General features: G+C 49.5%; 1 protein-coding gene across 1 annotated transcript in view; it reads left to right on the forward strand.

The window, feature by feature from the left end:
• Positions 1–1,229: 1,229 nt before the first annotated feature.
• Positions 1,230–20,294, forward strand: part of PKD1 (polycystin 1, transient receptor potential channel interacting) — a 148,484-nt gene continuing 129,419 nt past the window's right edge. The window contains exon 1 of the mRNA XM_060260957.1: positions 1,230–1,471. Within this exon, the coding sequence (XP_060116940.1) occupies positions 1,230–1,471 (242 nt within the window). The remainder of the gene's footprint in view (positions 1,472–20,294) is intronic.

Consider the following 20,294-nt stretch of genomic DNA (forward strand, 5'->3'; position numbering starts at 1 on the left):
GCACCCTCCTGGCCAGCTTAGAGAAGGCATTTCTCTCATTAAATCAAGCCAGCTGGTGGCTTGGAGAAAGTATGTAAAATTAAAGTTGCTTTCTTTCCACCTCTCCCTCTCTCCCCATCTGCTTGCCTTCCTTCCTTGCAACTCTCAAAAGCCTGTGGTTCCGTGTCTTGCAGCTCTCAAACATCTGCCGTTTATTCTGCGTGGCTCTTACTTTATGCAAGTTTGGCCACCCCTGCCACGGAGTCTCCTGCCCAGGGGGAAGTTGATCTCTGTCGCTTGGAGGCCAGCTGCAATTCCAGAACTCCCCAGGCCCACCTGGAGGCTGGCATCCTTGCAGGCTAAGCCACCAACACCCTCCCAGGGATGGAGTCAATTTCGGTGAGGGGCTCAAGATCCGCTTCACCCCCCGCCAGAGTGCAGCTGCTTTCCCTCTGTCCCCAAACTGCAGCTCCACCAGGGCTTGTGGCCACGCAGCAGGGACTCACGCAGAGACAGCGTACAACCTCTGGCACTCTGAGCTAGCTTGGGAGGCTGGCAGAGAGCATCGGCAGGAGCCATGAAGGCCGAGCATGCAGTTCCCTCCTCCTCCTCTCCCTGAGGTCCCTTTTGCCTCCAGGGGCCCCCAGACTGCAGCTCCACCAGGGCTTGCGGCCACGCAGCAGGGACTCACGCAGAGCCAGAGGGCAACCTCGGGCACCCTGAGCTAGCTTGGGAGGCTGGCAGAGAGCATCGGCAGGAGCCCTGAAGGCCGAGCGGGCGGCTCCCTCCTCCTCCTCTCCCTGAGGTCCCTTTTGCCTCCAGGGGCCCCCAAACTGCAGCTCCACCAGGCCACGCAGCAGGGACTCACGCAGAGCCAGAGGGCAACCTCGGGCACCCTGAGCTAGCTTGGGAGGCTGGCAGAGAGCCGTGAAGGCCGAGCGGGCGGCTCCCTCCTCCTCCTCCTCGCGCTCTCCGTGCGCGTCCCCTTGGCCTCCGGGGGGCCCGGGCGGTGCGCCAAGCGCGGGCCGGCGAGGGGCGGGCGGGAGGCGAGCAGCCCGGACGGGGCTGGGCCTGGCTGGAGGCGGGGAAGGGAGGGAGGGAGGCGGCCTTGCAGCCAGCCGGGCGGAGCCGCGCGTCCCTCCCCGGCGGCCAGAGGCGCGTCCCGCCCGGCGGAGGAGGCTGGGCCGGGCCGCTGGTGCGAGCGAAGGGGCGCGAGGGAGCGAGCGAGCGAGGAGGGAGGAGGCCATGCCATGCCTGCCCTGCGCTGCCTCCGGCCAGCCGCCGCCGCCTCCCCGTGGCCGTGGCCCGGCTGGTGCCTCGTCTGCTGCCTGCTGGGCGGGGGGCTGGCGGCCGGGCGCCCCTGCCAGCCCTGCGGCCCCGACTGCGCCTGCCGGAGCCTGCCCGGAGCCGGGCCCGCCTGCGCCGTCGACTGCGCCGCCCGCGCCTGGGCCCGCCTGCCCGCCGCGCCCTGGCCCCAGCCCACCGTCGCCCTGTGAGTCACTCGCGCGCCTTTACGCACGGCCCCCCGGCGCCCCGGCCCCACTCCTTCCTGCTGGGCCCGGGCGCCTCCAAGGCCCGCTGCTCCCCCCCCCCCCCGCCCGCTTAAAGGGGCGGCTTCTCCAGGCTGCCGGGAAAGTTGGTGCCGGGGAGAAAGCTTCACCCGGGGAGGCCTCTTGGGAAGGCAGCCCCACTGCGCTCTTTGGCGACTCTTCTCTCGCTTCAGGGGCTCCGGAGCAGCAGAACGCCGGGATTCGAATCCGGGACTCCCTTAGAGACCAACAAGCGTTTGGGAGCGCTGCCTTTTCAAAAGTCCAAGCTCCCTTCGTGTGATGCAAGTGGAGGGCTTTGACGCTCCCCAGCCCATTCGCCGCGAAAGCGTGGTCTCTAAGCTGAGCCTGGGTTTGGATCTCGTTCGCTGACCTGTTTTGGGTCTTTTTTGGAAAGTCAGATAACAAACCAGCCACAGTTCAAACCGGGGAACATCAGGATAATTGAGCACAGTGGGCGGGGGGAGGAGAAGTGGAGGGTGAGGGAACTGCCACATGAGAGGAAAGTCTACCTTACTGGAACAGAGTACCCTGCTGCTAATGAAAGGGTGCTCCACTAGCTCTCCTAAATTGGCAAGTTTTGCCTTAGGGTGCTCAGGAGCTGGATCCCAGGGGATTCTGCCAATATATGGTTGTCACCTGGTCCCTCCTGCTGCCCCCTTTATATCTATTTGGTCCACAGCAGATGCCAGGTGATACTGTTTACCTATCTGTCAGGGAAAGCTTCAGCTATCCATTCCCTCTGTTCAAGCAGAGGGACGATTCTGGCACTGTAAACTGAAAGGAGGGAAGGGGCCAGGAGCAGCGGGGCCTTGCCGGTTAACTTCTCTGGGTGTTAGGGGCCCCTTCTCCCTTGCCCCTTCCCCAAATTCAGGTCCAGCTGGATGGGGGTGCGCTGCTTCCTCTGCTAGAGTTAACCTCTGGCTTTTTTCGTGGTTAAGGAGGGTGAGGCTTGGGTACCACTAACCTTTCCTTGACAAGGATGCTTGAGTTGGCATCAAGAAGAAAACTGTTATCTACTTTGGCACCCAGCAACTAGGGGGGGGGGTGTGTGTGGAAAGGCTGGGTACAAATTTTGAAAATAAAAGAAAACGACCACTGCTTGGGCCTTGCAAAAGGTGTTAAAACACATACCAAAAATGTCCCGCGATTAGCTTTTATGTCCACTTTCTCCTATCTCAAGTATCCTTGAATATGCCGTTCGCTTGACGCTTCTGTTAGCTGTCTTTCCACCTTACGTAACTCAAGGCATCTTGCAGTGGAAGCCCATTTTAACAGACGGAACGAACACATTTTAGAATGTAAACAAATGTCACTTATATTTTTAATTATCCCAGAGCCGCGGCTTAAGTTCTCAGTTCAATAGCTGATGTCGTTCCCGCGTTCCCACAGTATGATGATGAGTTCTGTGTAAGTCCGAAGTGTGCTTATTCCTCCAGAGGCAAATTTAATAAATAATATTGCCATATGCGGTTGGTTACGCTGGGCTTTTCTCCTCCATCAGGCGGACTCAAGTTTTAGAGACAAGGCAGATTTCCTCCCCTAATTTTCACTGTTGCTGCGAAACGGGAAGTTTTGTTAGAAAAGAGCACGAGCCCAAGAGCACCTTAAAAACTAATAAAATTTGTGACAGGGCTTTTGTGAGTCACTGCTCACGACTCTTTTCTACTGCTACAGACAAACGCGGCTACCCATCTTGAAGTTTAATTCGTTTGGTTTGCTTTGAGCGAATGCTGCTTCTTTTTGTATAGTTATGACAACAGCCACACCCGGAGTGTTCCTTAAGGCATCTTGGTAAACATGCATCTCATGGACTCGAAATAAACACTAAGCCGCTATCCTGATATTTACGATGAAGAAGGGTTCATAGCCAAAGGTGCATCCATCTCTTGTTCTAAGTTTGGCAGCAAAGAGTTGAGTGGTGCTTAGATTCCTTGGGAGAAAGGGTCGGCACAGTACCTGGAGGTCAGGTGTGGTCTTTGACTAAGACTTTGGAATCCAGGGGCTCTAGACAATGTCAGGTGTCCCCTGGACCTTCTAAGACAGGGGTGTCCGTTGTTATGAGGGCCAGATCTGACACAAAAGACCTTTTTGGGCCGGGCCATGTGTGTACCTATTTAAGATTAAGTAGCAGAGATATAAACTTTATGAAGGACACAGACAAGCACAATTAAATATTTTTTTAAAAAAAGGGAGAGAGGTTTGGCTCAGTAGCTCTGCTGTGCGATAGAGGGAGCCTGGGAAAACAAGCTCTGCCTTCCTCCCCAAGGGAGGAGCCTCAGCCAATAGAGAAAACAGAGGTTTTGCTCTGTAGCTCTTGTACGATCGAGCAAGCCTAGCAAAGCAAGCTGTGATGCAGAAGGAAGCAAGAGAGAAGGAGAAGGAAGCAAATGACAGCCAGTTGCTTGGGGGCCTGATAGGAGCCCTCCAGGGGCCTGATTTGGCCCCTGGGCCACATGGTTGACACCGCTGTTCTAAGGTGCCCCCCCAGGTGGTTTTAGGCCTGCCCTGGTCATTGTTGAAAGAGAGTCTGAGTCTGGCCACGGAGGGTTCTTGACCACCAATACTGGTAATTGCAGTGAGCTTTCTATTAACGCTGCTTATGAGTGAAGACTCTTAGGATAGATCCATGTGGGTAGCTGTTTTGGTCTGAAGCAATAGAATAACATTAAGAGTCCAGGGGCCCCTTTAAGACCCACAAAGTTTTATTCGAGGTATGAGCTTTTGTGTGCAAGCACACTTCTTCAGACGTCTGCATTGTGTTATATGTTAAATTGCTTTTCAGCCCTGTCTATAATGGTTTTCTTCCACCGCATTTTATTTGGAGAAGCGTGCTGGCACACGAAAGCTCGTACCTTGTATAAAACTTTGTGGACCATCGGAAGAGCAAGTTAACTTTTTCTTATTTGTTATGATAAGCTTTCCCTGGTTTTTCTCTTTTCCCTCTACCCCCTTTCATTTTGCTACTTAAATCTCTAAATTTGATATATTAAAATATTTGAAAGCGCATATGACTTTATTGATTATCAGTTTACTGAAGCCGCTGACTGTGTTAAGTGGGACATTTTAAGGGAGCTGATGGTCATGCGTCTAGGTTGACTTTTGGATTGTAATCCGTATGTTTGGGTTGTTTCGGTTATCGGTCGGGTGCTAGCAGCAACCTGTTTTAATAGTTTAACATTTTAATGTTAGTATTTTATATTTGTTATCTGCTTTTATGTTGCTTTAACTTTTTAAATATGGTTTTAGTGAAGTAAGTCACCACAAGACCCTTTGGGTAAGTGGCAACTAAAACCCCTCTCATAAATAAATATTTGTACTGGACTTTGGGGTGATACATTTAAGCAGTTCCACTTCTTAGGGTAAAAACCAAACCAAGAAGCCAAAATGAATTAATGCAATTACTGATAGGAACCCCCCCCCCTCTCGGTTTATAGTACATTTGCCAAACTGAATTGGCACAGTCAGGCCTGAATTCCACACCCATATGAGAGCCAATTTGGTATAGTGGTTAAATGTGCAGATTCTTATCTGGGAGAACTGTGTTTGATTCCCCACTCCTCAACTTGCAGCTGCTGGAATGGCCTTGGGTCAGCCATAGCTCTCATAGGAGTTGAAAGGGCAGCTGCTGCAAGAGCTCTCTCAGCCCCACCCACCTCACAGGGTGTCTGTTATGGGGGGAGAAGATATAGGAGACTGTAAGCCGCTCGTGTGCCAGCCGCTTTGAGTCTCTGATTCAGAGAGAAGGGCGGGGTATAAATCTTAAGTCTTCTTCTTTTTGAACAATCTGTTAAAATACTGGATGGGAGCCATCCCAAAATTGAGGATGGCCCCAAATTTTGCTCATCTCTCCCTTGAGGCCTTGTTGGGAAACTCAAAGGAACGGAGAGGGTTTGCTCACCCTGCAAGGAATAATCTAAAAAGGTGCCAGTCTCTTTGTAGTTATTCCATCAGAGCTTCTGTTTGCCCTGTAAGAAAAAGCAGAAGAGGTTTGGGCTGCCTTTTGAAAAGAAGAGAGATTCTTGTCTGCTGTGTGTTAAATTGCAGGCCTCCGGGGTGCGCGTAATTGGACCAGTCTCTTTGGCAGAGAAGTACATAAGCGCTGGGTCATGCAGATCTCTGGATCAAGGAAGGATTAGAAAAGCTGTCCTGGAGGACAGAAATCTGAAAATGCTCTAGATAGTCGACGTTGTTTGGGTACCCAGGGAAAAATATAGCACCAGAGGGTAGCTGTGGAAGTGTGCAGTAGAAGATCTTGATTCAAGTCCAGATTTTGATTCGAGCACCTTTGAGATTTTTGGAGTGTGCGCTTCCAACTGTCAAAGCTCTCTTCATCAGATATGAGTCGGAACAGAGATCTCTGCAGGGAAATATAGTCTATTAATCAGTTCTATTTCTTGGGAAATACCTTGCATGTATTTAGTGGGCAAAATGCTCACTTTCCCCCTCCACTTTTTTCTTAATTCTTGACTTTCAGAAACAGGGTGCAGCAAATCACATCTGTGCTTACAGAGAAGTGGTTTTTCTTCTCGTAAACTTGGAAGTAGACATAAATATATAATTTGGTGTGTGTGTTTGGCCAAATAATTGGGTAAAGGTCATGACTTGCATAGCCCAGGAAAGCCTGATCTCATCAGATCTCGGAAGCTAAGCAAAGTCAACTGTGTTTTGAACTTGGATGGGAAACCTCCTTGAAATACCCAGTTGGGAGGACAGGGGCAGGTGTATTCAGCCATCTCTCTGAATGTGCTCCAAGCCCTCAGTAGGGGGTCAGTCACCAGAGGTTGCCACGACTTCCAGGTACACACACACCCGGGAGTCTACGACTTGTCCAAAGCAAGCTTCCATATCAGCATGGGAGACTGGAATCTGGCTCTCCCGTATCTTCATCCCACACTTACCCCTTCATCACGCTGGCTGTCAGTAGGCTGTGGGTGGAGTTAGGTTTTCTCCATTGGTGGTTTTTACAGTGCGGGATGAAGATTCCCGGTGCAGTGAGTGCCTTTGCTTCTGCCAAACTTGGGGCAAGAAGGATGGGCTTTGGTTGAGGAAGGTGTGGTTTTGCTGCTGAAATGTGTTACGTAATTTGGTTTGGAAGGTGCATGTGTGGGGGGGGCGGGGACTTGTGTCTCACAGTTTGTGTCTTGTGGAAACTCTGAGCAGAAGGGTGACAGTGAAAAAGACAGGGACAGAGGATGATTTGGACATATGAAGGTACTATATAAATATATATGGACATATTAAATTGCCTTATACTGAATCAGACCCTTGGTCCATCAAAGTCAGTATTGTCTTCTCAGACTGGCAGCGGCTCTCCAGGGTCTCAAGCTGAGGTTTTTCACACCTATTTGCCTGGACCCTTTTTTGGAGATGCCAGGGATTGAACCTGGGACCTTTTGCTTACCAAGCAGATGCTCTACCACTGAGCCACCGTCGGCTTCGGCTGCACCTCCCAATGTTTTAGGGGTTCCTGCAAAGCTGCTTCATAGTCCCAATAGCTTAAAACTGTAGTGTTACAAAAGACACTCGTGTGCAGCTCTCAAGATAGCTAAGGCAGCCAAGAACGTTAAGAACATAAGAGAAGCCATGTTGGATCAAGCCAATGGCCCTTCCAGTCCAACACTCTGTGCCACACAGTGGCCAAAAAGCCAGGTGCCATCAGAAGGTCCACCAGTGGGGCCAGGACACTAGAAGCCCTCCCGCTGTGCCCCCCTCCCAAGCACCAAGAATAGAGAGCATCACTGCCCCAAACAGAGAGTTCCAACAATAAGCTGCGGCTAATAGCCACTGATGGACCTCTGCTCCATATGCTTATCCAATCCCCTCTTGAAGCTGCTTATGCTTGCAGCCACCACCACCTCCTGAATTCCATGTGTTAATCACCCTTTGGGTGAAGGAGGACTTCCTCTTATCAGTTCTCACCCAACTGCTCAGCGATTTCATTGAATGCCCACAAGTTCTTGTATTGTGAGAAAGGGAGAAAAGGACTTCTTTCTCTACCTTCTCTATCCCATGCATAATCTTGTAAACCTCTATCATGTCACCCTGCAGTCGACATTTCTCCAAGCTAAAGAGCCCCAAGCGTTTTAACCTGTCTTCATAGGGAAAGTGTTCCAACCTTTTAACCCTTTAAACGTTCTCTGGGGACATCTGGCAAGGGACAAGTTTTGCCTCAACACACATCCCAAAGGCATCTTGTTGGCCACAGCTGAAAACTGAATGTTGGTTATGTTTGTGGTGCAATCTAGCAGGACTGGTCTTACACTGCCTCTTGGAGTGAGTGCGCTTGAATTTGTATGATCAGAACTCTTCTAGGAGAGTAATTCCAGAAGTATTAACAGGACATAACGCAGTTGGAAGAAGGAGTGAACAATCAGGTGCCAAAAGCTGTAACACCTTTTGTCCTCCATTTAATAAGTGAGCATTGCGTGCTGGTGTTCAAGAGGGCCGATGGGTTTCCCGCGAAAAGATTTGTGCAGAAGATTTGGCCACGTGCAGTGAATTAACTTGTCTGTTATGAAATCGCCCCTCAGTGTTTATTCACTTTATTTATAGTTCATCCTTCTTGCAGAGAGTTGGGATTGTTGCTGACTTTTAGCAAAGCAAACAGGAACGGTATAAGATATACAATCAACAGTTCGATTCAAGGCCATAGAATATGTTTGGATCACAAATGTAGAAAACAACACGAGCAGAACAGGATAAGACATAACCTAAGAAAGGACGAAAAGCAACAACAACCACCCAGATTACAGAAATTAGGAAACAATTCGGCTAAAAACGGGTATCCACAACAGAGGGTTTATTTTTAACTCCTGCGGTCATTACTCTTGGGAAAGGATGTCCTTCAAAAATACAAAAGGACAAAAGCCTGTTTTGTTTACATTTTGCTTTTTGACTTTTGGGTAGCCTCGTGAGCTTCAGTCTCGCAGAAATGTTTTTGTACCGTTCTCGGAAGGGAAATAAAAATCAGCTTTCTGGATAGACAGCTTGATTAGAATCGGGCCAACTCTTAAAACATTTTGCTTAGGCTTTGCGACTTGGATCGTGGTTGGAAAACTAATTGGTGATTCACCCCTGTTCCCCTCTTTATCAGATCTTTGTTTGTTTTTTATAATGACTAGCGATGGAACGCCATGCCAAGTATGAGTCGTGTATCCCATTTTTAGAGCCTGTCGCTCCCTAATGAAATCAAATAAATAATATTTAGGATTCTTTCCTTTTCTTTCCCCCACGCAGGATGCCAGTGAATAGCGGGACAGCCCAGGTTTTTTGAAAAGGGTCTCGTGAGCTTAGTAAGGGTCCTATGATGTCAGGTCTGCTCTACAGACATTTCAGACAGTTCTCATTTCCTTCATCATCCCGTTGGCCGCAGCTGGGGAAATGTGCTTTTCCAGCTAGAACAGGCGTCCAGGCTTGTGTCCGTCTCTCTCTGTGGTGAGGGAGCCAGCATGTCTGCCTGTCCTTAGAGGATGCCGAATTCTTCTGATTTTGCAGAGTCGAGAACGGAGCCGGCAGTTTTTGTTCAGCCTGAAGGGCACATCCAGGTGTCCATTTTGAGTGCTTAGTAGCTCGTCTTGCTTCTTCCACCAGCTGTGACTTTGATGCATAAAACAGCAAGTTATTTCGCCCTTCCTTCGACATCTGAGAAAGGCGCTTGGAGGTTTGGGACTTTTGTATGGAGGTTTAGCCCGGGAGTGTCGAAGTCATTTATTATGAGGGCCAGATCTGACATAAATGAGACCTTGTTGGGCCGGGCCGTTTGTGTACCTATTTAAGATTAGGTAGCAGAGATACAAACTTTTAAAAGAACGCAGACAAACATGACGAAAGATTTTTTTAAAAACAACCTTAAAACAAAACATGCCTAAAACATTAGCACTTGTTGGTCTTAAAGGTGCTTTCTTTGCATTTCTCCCGTGGGATCCAGGGAACCGGGCAAAGGAAGCCCTGGCTCTTTCCCTCCCTCCCCAGGGGACCAGGAGGGGGAGGAGCCTCAACCAATGGAGAAAATAGAGGTTTTGCTCTGTAGGTCCTGTGCGATTGAGCAAGCCTTGCAAAGCAAGCTGTGATGCAGAAGGAAGCGAGCGAGAGGGAGAAGGAAGCAGATGACAGCCAGTTGCTTGGGGGCCTGATAGGAGCCCTCCGGGGGCCTGATTCAGCCCCTGATCTGCATGTTTGACACCCCTGCTTAGCACTTCAGAGATCAACCAAGTTTTCAGGCCACAAACTCTCAAGAGTCAACACTCCCTTGGCCACATACTAGTATCTGATGAAGGCAGCCTTGACTCTCATTCCGCCCCCTCCACTTGCAGCTGCTGGAATGGCCTTGGGTCAGTCATAGGAGTTGTCCTTGAAAGGGCGGCTGCTGTCAGAGCTCTCTCAGCCCCACCTGCGTCACAGGGTGTCTTTTGGGGTGGGGAGGTAAAGGAGATTGTGACTGCTCTGAGATTCAGGGCGGGATATAAATCCGATATCTTCTTCCTCCTGGTCAGGGCTGACCCTTTGGAAATGCTAATTACCTCCGTGGCTAAATAAAGAAACGGTCAGTTCACACCTCCTGCAAGAAGCTGACGACTACCAGGGAAACGAAAACAGCTTTTACCTACAAAAGGTTTTTTTCCCCTCTCAGTCTCTCCTACTGGAGTAGACAGGGCACAATCAGTCTTCTGGCTGGGCTGGACAAATTGGGGAGGGGGCATTGCCTGGTGAGAGCCCTCTTGTAGCTACGCGCCTGCCGCTTGGTTTGCCGTAGGGCGGGGAATGCTGCTGTGTAATAAATGGCATGAACCTGTTGTGGCCCTGCAGCATTTACTCTCCTCTCCATCTCTTTTAGCCAAATTCCTCATCTGGAAAATTGGTGGGGGGGGGGGGGTGCAGTCACAACCTGGTTGCCAGATGGCTTTACAAGGATGAATGTGACGTAAATGCTCTGGAACCAATCAGAAGAAGAGGGCGTGACTCAAGAAGTGTCCTGTTCGTGGACAGTCTTGCAGATACGCTCCCAAAGTTACTAGTCCACATTGCTTGTTAAAACGAAGCTTTCAGAGATTTGTGTTAGTCATTTAACGCATTTTCGGTGTCAGGAAAGTCTGCTTGTGTTGAGGGAAGCGCTACAGTTAATGAAATGGATCCATGGGGTGGGAAAGGAAAGGTCCCCTGTGCAAGCACCAGGAGTTTCCAACTCTGGGGTGACGTTGCTTTCACAACGTTTTCACGGCAGACTTTTTACGAGGTGGTTTGCCATTGCCTTCCTCAATCATCTACGCTTCCCCCCCAGCAAGCTGGGGACTCTTTTGACCGACCTCGGAAGGCTGAGTCAACCTCGAGCCGGCTACCTGAAAACCCAGCTTCCGCCGGGGATCGAACTCAGGTTGTGAGCAGAGGGCTCCGACTGCAGTACTGCAGCTTTACCAGTCTGCGCCACGGGGCTCTTCTCCATCCATGGGGTGGAGATACATGTTTTTGACTTGGGCCCAGGCAAGGCTGAACTTAACAGATCTCAGAAGCTCAGCAGGTTGGACCCTGGCCAATAATTGGATGGAAGAACCACCCTTTTATAGACATCCCGCCTCCCCCCCCACAAAGTTTCCCTGCCTGGTTGCTGAAAGCCTGTTTTACTATGGCATAGGGGAAAAGGGAGCTTGCAGCATAGTGATTTGCAATCCTCAATCAACGCTGACTGTGCAGGCTGGTCATGAGAGCAGCCATAAGTGTTGTGTATCCTTGACACTGCATTACTTGGAGAAGGTGAGAGAGTGTGGTGCAATGATCAGATTGCGTTCCACGTGTCTGTGCTGTGAATGGTGGTGTGTGTGTACCTCTGGAGCTGATGAAAGAGGGTGTTGCTTTCTTGCTCTCGCTACCGTTTTGCAGAACTGGGGCCTGAAAATAGCAGGTTGGAGAAACGTCGACTGAGGGGTGACATGATAGAAGTTTACAAAATTATGCATGGGATAGAGAAGGTAGAGCAAGAAGTCCTTTTGTCCCTTTCTCACAATACCAGAACATGTGGGCACTCCATTGCTGAGATACGAATTGCTGAGCAGTTGGATTAGAATGGATAAACAGAAGTACCGGTACTTCTTCATGCAGAGGGTGATTAACAGATGGAATTCACTGCCACAGGAGGAGGTGGTGGTGGCTGCAAGCATACACAGCTTCAAGAGGGGATTGGATAAATATATGCAGCAGAGGTCCATCAGTGGCTCTTAGCCACAGTGTATTTGTTGGAACTCTCTGTCTGGGACAAACGATGCTTTGTATTCTTGTGCTTCTAGTCCCACTGGTGGACTTCCTGACGGCACCTTTTTTTTTTGCTACTGTGTGGCACAGAGTGTTGGACTGGATGAGCCACTGGCCTGATCCAACATGGCTTCTCTTCTGTTCTTATGTGACACAGAGTGTTGGACTGGAGGGGCCATTGGCCTGATCCAACAGGGCTTCTCTTCTGTTCTTATGTGACGCAGAGTGTTGGACTGGAGGGGCCACTGGCCTGATCCAACAGGGCTTCTCTTATGTTCTTATGTGACACAGAGTGTTGGACTGGAGGGGCCATTGGCCTGATCCAACATGGCTTCTCTTCTGTTCTAATGTGACACAGAGTGTTGGACTGGAGGGGCCATTGGCCTGATCCAACATGGCTTCTCTTCTGTTCTTATGTGACACAGAGTGTTGGACTGGAGGGGCCACTGGCCTGATCCAACAGGGCTTCTCTTCTGTTCTTATGTGACACAGAGTGTTGGACTGGAGGGGCCATTGGCCTGATCCAACATGGCTTCTATTCTGTTCTAATGTGACACAGAGTGTTGGACTGGAGGGGCCATTGGCCTGATCCAACAGGGCTTCTCTTCTGTTCTTATGTGACACAGAGTGTTGGACTGGAGGGGCCACTGGCCTGATCCAACAGGGCTTCTCTTCTGTTCTTATGTGACACAGAGTGTTGGACTGGATGGGCCATTGGGCTGATCCAACGTGGCTTCTCTTATGTTCTTCTGTGACACAGAGTGTTGGACTGGATGGGCCACTGGCCTGATCCAACAGGGCTTCTCTTATGTGACACAGAGTGTTGGACTGGAGGGGCCATTGGCCTGATCCAACATGGCTTCTCTTATGTTCTTCTGTGACACAGAGGGTTGGACTGGAGGGGCCACTGGCCTGATCCAACAGGGCTTCTCTTATGTTCTTGTGTTACACAGAGTGTTGGACTGGATGGGCCACTGGCCTGATCCAACAGGGCTTCTCTTATGTTCTTATGTGACACAGAGTGTTGGACTGGAGGGGCCATTGGCCTGATCCAACAGGGCTTCTCTTCTGTTCTTATGTGACACAGAGTGTTGGACTGGATGGGCCACTGGCCTGATCCAACAGGGCTTCTCTTATGTGACACAGAGTGTTGGACTGGAGGGGCCATTGGCCTGATCCAACATGGCTTCTCTTATGTTCTTATGTGACACAGAGGGTTGGACTGGAGGGACCACTGGCCTGATCCAACAGGGCTTCTCTTATGTTCTTATGTGACACAGAGTGTGGGACTGGAGGGGCCACTGGCCTGATCCAACATGGCTTCTCTTATGTTCTTATGTGACGCAGAGTGTTGGACTGGAGGGGCCACTGGCCTGATCCAACAGGGCTTCTCTTCTGTTCTTATGTGACACAGAGTGTTGGACTGGATGGGCCATTGGCCTGATCCAACATGGCCTCTCTTATGTTCTTATGTGACACAGAGTGTTGGACTGGATGGGCCATTGGCCTGATCCAACAGGGCTTCTCTTATGTTCTTATGTGACACAGAGTGTTGGACTGGAGGGGCCATTGGCCTGATCCAACAGGGCTTCTCTTATGTTCTTATGTGACACAGAGTGTGGGACTGGAGGGGCCACTGGCCTGATCCAACATGGCTTCTCTTATGTTCTTATGTGACACAGAGTGTTGGACTGGAGGGGCCATTGGCCTGATCCAACAGGGCTTCTCTTATGTTCTTCTGTGACACAGAGTGTTGGACTGGAGGGGCCACTGGCCTGATCCAACAGGGCTTCTCTTATGTTCTTATGTGACACAGAGTGTGGGACTGGAGGGGCCACTGGCCTGATCCAACATGGCTTCTCTTATGTTCTTATGTGACACAGAGTGTTGGACTGGAGGGGCCACTGGCCTGATCCAACAGGGCTTCTCTTATGTTCTTATGTGACACAGAGTGTGGGACTGGAGGGGCCACTGGCCTGATCCAACATGGCTTCTCTTATGTTCTTATGTGACACAGAGTGTTGGACTGGAGGGGCCATTGGCCTGATCCAACAGGGCTTCTCTTATGTTCTTCTGTGACACAGAGTGTTGGACTGGAGGGGCCACTGGCCTGATCCAACAGGGCTTCTCTTCTGTTCTTACGTCCTCTGATTCCAGCCTGTCCTTCTGCACTTGTTTTAGAAACTGAGCCGGGAAAGCAGTGTTGCTCCGTTTGTTTCTTCCTTGCTAGAGATTTGGGGGTAAAGGCTGAGTGACACCTTACAATCTTTAGCCTTTGCAACAGTTTTATTATTTTGTCGCTTGGACCCTTTTCCCTCACCAGTGACATAGAGAGCAGCTCCAAAAATAACAGCTGGTGGGAAAGGCAGCCTTAAGGCAAGACTACCGGCTGCAGAAGTGGCTGGCCAAAGCAGCAAAGGGCGGTGCCCAATTCAGAGCATTTGGGGGAATGCGCTTCATGAGCGGGAAGAATGGGTCGGGTGGGGCTGCCCGTCTACTAAGGGAACCAGTCCAGTAAGGCAGTGGTTCAGTGGGAACCATTCCTGCAACCCCAGAGCAGTTTTTAGAGCCTTCTCTACTCCTCTAGGTGGAACTGAGTATTATAGTATGGATCTTGAAGGTCCCTCTGCCTTGGATGTATTTCTGAGGGAACTGGGCATGCTCTTTCCACATCCAGTTTGGTGTAGTGGCTAAGTGTGCAGACTCTTATCTGGGAGAACCGTGTTTGATTCCTTACTCCTCCACTTGCACCTGCTGGAATGGCCTTGGGTCAGCCATAGCTTTCGTAGGAGTTGTCCTTGAAAGGGCAGCTTCTGTCAGAGCTCTCTCAGCCCCACCCGCCTCACTGGGTGTCTGTTGTGGGGAGGAAGGTAAAGGACATTGTGACTGCTCTGAGACTCTGAGATTCAGAGTATAGGGTGGGATATAAATCCAATATCTTCTTGTTCATATTGTCTTGCTGATTCCCATTTAATCCTAGTCGGAGTGCCAAATGTGTTTTTCCGGGTTGTTTATGTATCAACCTGAACAAGTTAGTATCTCTGTATCCCTTCTCCTTTCCTGAAGTTCTGTGTGCACAGACGTGAGCAACTCAGCATCTCTCCTTTCCTTTCTTTCAAGCTTCTTTGATCCCACAATCTTGAGCAACAAAAAAAGAAACCTTTATTTATTTAAGGAAAATATGATGGAGATATACTTGGCCTCATTCAGCGCAATCGTTGGATCTCTATCCACCAAGAGATAAGGGGCTATGTTACCTTTTGATAAAGTAGAAGGTAATTTTGTTAAAATAGGGACAATCCGTAAGTCATGATCAAAATTATAATAAAGGCATTCTGTTATCATGTGGGGCAAGGAGTCCACCTTCTTCGGGCAATGTTAGCAAAGAAGAAGAAGACCGCAGATTTATACCCCACCCTTCTCTCTGAAACAGAGTCCCAGAGCAGCTTACAATCCCAGAGCAGGCATTCTGTTATCATGTGGGGCAAGGAGTCCACCTTCTTCGGGCAATGTTAGCAAAGAAGAAGAAGACTGCAGATTTATACCCCGCCCTTCTCTCTGAATCAGAGTGGCTTACAATCTCCTTTATCTTCCTCCCCCACAACAGACACCCTGTGAGGTGGGTGGGGCTGAAAGGGCTCTCACAGCAGCTGCCCTTTCAAGGACAACTCCTGCGAGAACTATGGCTGACCCAAAGCCATTCCAGCAGGTGCAAGTGGAGGAGTGGAAAGAAGAAGAAGATTGCGGATTTATACCCCGCCCTTCTCTCTGAATTAGAGACCCAGAGCGTCTTACAATCTCTTTTATCTTTCTCCCCCACAACAGACACCCTGTGAGGTGGGTGGGGCTGAGAGAGCTCTCCCAGAAGGTGCCCTTTCTAGGACAGAGTCTCAGAGTGGCCTACAATCTCCTTTCCCTTCCTCCCCCACAACAGACACCCTGTGAGGTGGGTGGGGCTGAGAGGGCTCTGACAGAACCTGCCCTTTCAAGGATAGCTCCTACGAGAGCTATGGCTGACCCAAGGCCATTCCAGCAGCTGCAAATATCATAAGGCAGATTATCTCCCATATAGGGCAGTCGAAGAAGCACCTCTCTGCATCCTTTCTTTTCTCCTCTTCTTTTTCTAAGGGTCTGCAGAGTTCGTTCAGGAATTGCAGACAGGGGCCAGTGTGTTCTAGCCCAGTTTGGTATTGTTGAAGTAATTCATAATGATAGTTATTATTGCAAGCACATTTGTTCTTCTCCTGGTTGACCCATTAGATTTTCCTCTCTGACCCTTGACCCTGGATTTTAATTGCGCTGGCTTCTCTCAGCAGATGGACTGACACGTTCTGGTAGTTCCTGAACGGCGAATGGGCCATCCTCTTTCTCTTTGCTGTCTGTTCTCGCTGCTATTTTCCGTTGGGATTACCCTTTGGAACAGGCCCTCGAAAGGGGAACGGTCACGGGTTATGCCTCGTGCAGCGCTTCTGTGCACGGACTTAATGGCTTTCGCATGGGAACGTCCCTCCCTTCCAAGGGAAACGCACAGTTGGAGCCAAGAGCCCTTACCGGTGCTGGGCGGGTCTGCAGCAGACTGGGAATAACAGAAGTGGGACTGATCCTGTGGATGCTTGAATCTCCAGTGCACAGCGTCGTTTGCCTGCCTGTCCGCAAAGGGCACCTCTCAACGGTGGATAATACCGTTTGTGTAGGTGGAGAGCAGAACGGATGCCTTCCACCCTGGCCCAGTGGGGCTGCAGAACCCATAAGTGGCGTTGCGTATGGATGAGTCTCAGAGCATGGGGGTCTGGATCCGCCACAAGAGGGGCTGTGGCTCACTGGCAGAGTATCTGTTTGGTGTGCGGCAAGTCCCAGGTTCAATCCCCGGCCTCTCCAGTTAAAAGGATCACGTAGGAGGTGATGGGAAAGACCTCAGCCTGAGACCCCGGAGAAAGAGCCACTGCCAGTCAGAGTGGGCAATACTGACTTTGACGGGCCACGGCTCTGATTCAGTAGAAGGCAGCTTCATGTGCTGGTGTGTCACCACATCTGGTGCAAGAAGCAGGAGCTGAAGGCATGGCCTGTTCACCACTTTGGAGAATTTTGGCACAATGTGGCCTAAAACCCTCTGCACCCAAAGATGCTTCTGCCCCAGCTCTGACATTCACGGTCCTGACTTGGATGTTGGCTACGGCGAAAATCAGCGTATAGACAACAAAAGGCTGCCTTATGCTGAACCAGACAAAGAAGAAGGGGGGAAAGAAACCCAGCCCAAAATATAGAAGACATGGGACATTGGATTTGTATCCCCACCCTCCACTCTGAATCTCAGAGTCTCAGAGCGGCTCCTTTATCTTCTTCCCCCACAGCAGACACCCTGTGAAGTAGGTGGGTCTGAGAGAGCTCTCCTGGAAGCGGCCCCTTCAAGGACAACTCCTGCAAGAGCTATGGCTGACCCAGGGCCAGTGCAGCAGCTGGAAGTGGAGGAGTGGGGAATCAAACCCAGTTCTTCCAGATAAGTGTCTGCACACTTAACCACTACACGGATACAGGGAAATCCCCTGTGAAGCTTGTATATACCCTTGCTTTAATGATGGCATAGAGTCATTAGTTCTTTTATGAATGCAAGGTGTATAGTAAGCACAGGGAAACCCTCCTACCTTCTATGATTACTCCCCCTACCAGAAGTCAAAAAAATATACCAACTGAAAGAACTCCTGGAGGGCAAATATCCTGCAGTTACTCTTAAAATAGCTAAATTTGGTTGGTTCGCCGAGAAAATTATTAGTAGTTTAAAATGCCAGCATATGTTTGTCTTAATGGCCATTTCTGTATATTTCTAAATTTTAATAATGTCATAATACTTTTATCATGTTTTTACAGATAGTTCTTATTGATGTGTATAGATACTCTTTTTGTTTAGGATGCTGGCTTTTGCCCTAAATAAATACCTATCTATCCCCTTAACCATAAATATCTATCTATCCCCTTAACCACTACACCAAACTGGCTCTCTGAGATATACTGAGAATGCTACAAGAGTCTAGCTGCAGCAAAGAACAAATTCTTCCAGTTCCCTCCCTGAAGCAGTTTCCTCTCCACGCTACCAGTTGCAACGCAGCGAAATCGCAAAGAAGCGCATGCATTAATCTAAAGAAATAGTTGGAGCTCTTAAACGGCCATCGGTGATTTCCCCCCCCCCCCCCATGCTGCAAAGCAAAGGCCTGTGTCCAAAATCTCCAGATGTCACTTCTACTCCCTCAGAAGTCACACGAGTGGAGTGGCTTTCTGGATGGAAACTGCACATCTGGGTCGCTCTGTGTTGCAGAAATCAGAGGAGGGAATTGGACGGGTTCTAATTCTTAGCACAAAATAAAATTAAGAGGAAGAGATTGGTGTGTACTGCCCAAGCCTGGACTCCATAGGAAATGGGTGAGCACCCCAGAACGTGCTCCCCAAATCCTCTACAGGGCAAAGGGGTTGTCCCATTGATAGGCAGCGATTCCTCACGAGCAAACCCACATGGGAAGCATATAGATCCAAGAGGGCAGCCGTGTTGGTCTGAAGCAGCAGAACAAAACAAGCGTCAAGGTGCACCTTTAAGACCAACTAAGTTTTCTTCAGAATGGAAGCTTTTGTGTGCTGGAAGCACACTTCATCAGACAAAAGGATGGAATGGCAAGCAGCCCTAAATATAGAGAAAGTGGGCAGTGAGTTAGTCTGCAGAGTCATGGAAATGTTTTTTAGCAGATCAGAAGAGTCACAAGTTGGGGGTCTGGTGTTTGTTAGTTTGTGTTAACTGGGCTGAAACAACAACAATTAAGTTGGAATAGCAGAGTAATGTTCATGTACTAAACCCATGAAGCATCCTGGGTGCGAATGGCAATAAATGACAATCTGTTGTAATGTTAGCTCTGGGTTAAAATGAGAGCATTGGTTTCTCAGGGGTTTGATTTAAACATGTAACACACATCTAAACGTAATTCTAGTTGGCCGTTAGAAAAAAGAATACGTTAAAATATAGTGGAAGATGGGTTAGTATATGTAAGAACATAAGAGAAGCCATGTTGGATCAGGCCAATGGCCCATCCAGTCCAACACTCTGTGTCATAAGAACATAAGAGAAGCCATGTTGGATCAGGCCAGTGGCCCATCCAGTCCAACACTCTGTGTCACATAAGAACATAAGAGAAGCCCTGTTGGATCAGGCCAGTGGCCCCTCCAGTCCAACACTCTGTGTCACATAAGAGAAGCCATGTTGGGTCAGGCCAATGGCCTATCCAGTCCAACACTCTGTGTCATAAGAACATAAGAGAAGCCATGTTGGATCAGGCCAGTGGCCCATCCAGTCCAACACTCTGTGTCACATAAGAACATAAGAGAAGCCATGTTGGATCAGGCCAGTGGCCCCTCCAGTCCCACACTCTGTGTCACATAAGAACATAAGAGAAGCCATGTTGGATCAGGCCAATGGCCCATCCAGTCCAACACTCTGTGGCACACAGTGGCCAATATATACGTATACACACACTGTGACTATTTATTTATATTTAGACTTATATCCCGCCCTTCTCACCGAAGTGTCTCTGGGCGGCTTACAACTAATAGCCACTGATGGACCGCTGCGCCATAATTTTATCCAATCCCCTCTTGAAGCTGGCTATGCTTGTAGCTGCCACCACCTCCTGTGGCAGTGAATTCCACATGTTAATCACCCTTTGGGTGAAGAAGGACTTCCTTTTATCCGTTTTAACTCAACTGCTCAGCAATTTCATTGAATGCCCACGAGTTCTTGTATTGTGAGAAAGGGAGAAAAGTACTTCTCTCTCTACCTTCTCCATCCCAGGCATAATCTTGTAAACCTCTATCATGTCACCCCGCAGTCGACCTTTCTCCAAGCTAAAGAGCCCCAAGCGTTTTAACCTTTCTTCATAGGGAAAGTGTTTCAACCCTTTAATCATTCTAGTTGCGCTTTTCTGGACTTTTCCCAATGCTATAATATCCTTTTTGAGGTGCGGTGACCAGAATTGCACACAGTATTCCAAATGAAACTGCACCATCGATTTATACAGGGGCATTATGATACTGGCTGGTTTGTTTTCAATTCCCTTCCTAATAACTCCCAGCATGGCGTTGGCCTTTTTTATTGCAATCGCACACTGTCTTGACATTTTCAGTGAGTTATCTACCACGATAAGCAGCCAGTTTCCCTGTTTGAGTATGTCAATACATAGGGGAAAACATGGAAAGCCGTTCTTGGAAGTTGTGCATTTGAAGATCGCTGCCTTCAAGGAGGCAGATTAATGATTACCGCTGTCCACCAGTGGATGGACAGTCCCTCGCGTCACCTGACCGTTTCCAGCTTCCTTGTGGCTGCAAAGAGGTGGTATCAGATTTTGGCACCGGGCTGCTGCCCAGATAACTGTAGGCCGGCCCCGTGGTTAATCGGTAAAGGGTTAGCTGGTCACTCGTTAAGCTCCATAGCGACAGACCCAAACACTGGGTCGCGTGCGTGCATGAGAGAGCATGCGGCCTGATCCT

This window comes from Heteronotia binoei, chromosome 20 (assembly GCF_032191835.1).
Source record: "Heteronotia binoei isolate CCM8104 ecotype False Entrance Well chromosome 20, APGP_CSIRO_Hbin_v1, whole genome shotgun sequence".
Taxonomy (NCBI): domain Eukaryota; kingdom Metazoa; phylum Chordata; class Lepidosauria; order Squamata; family Gekkonidae; genus Heteronotia; species Heteronotia binoei.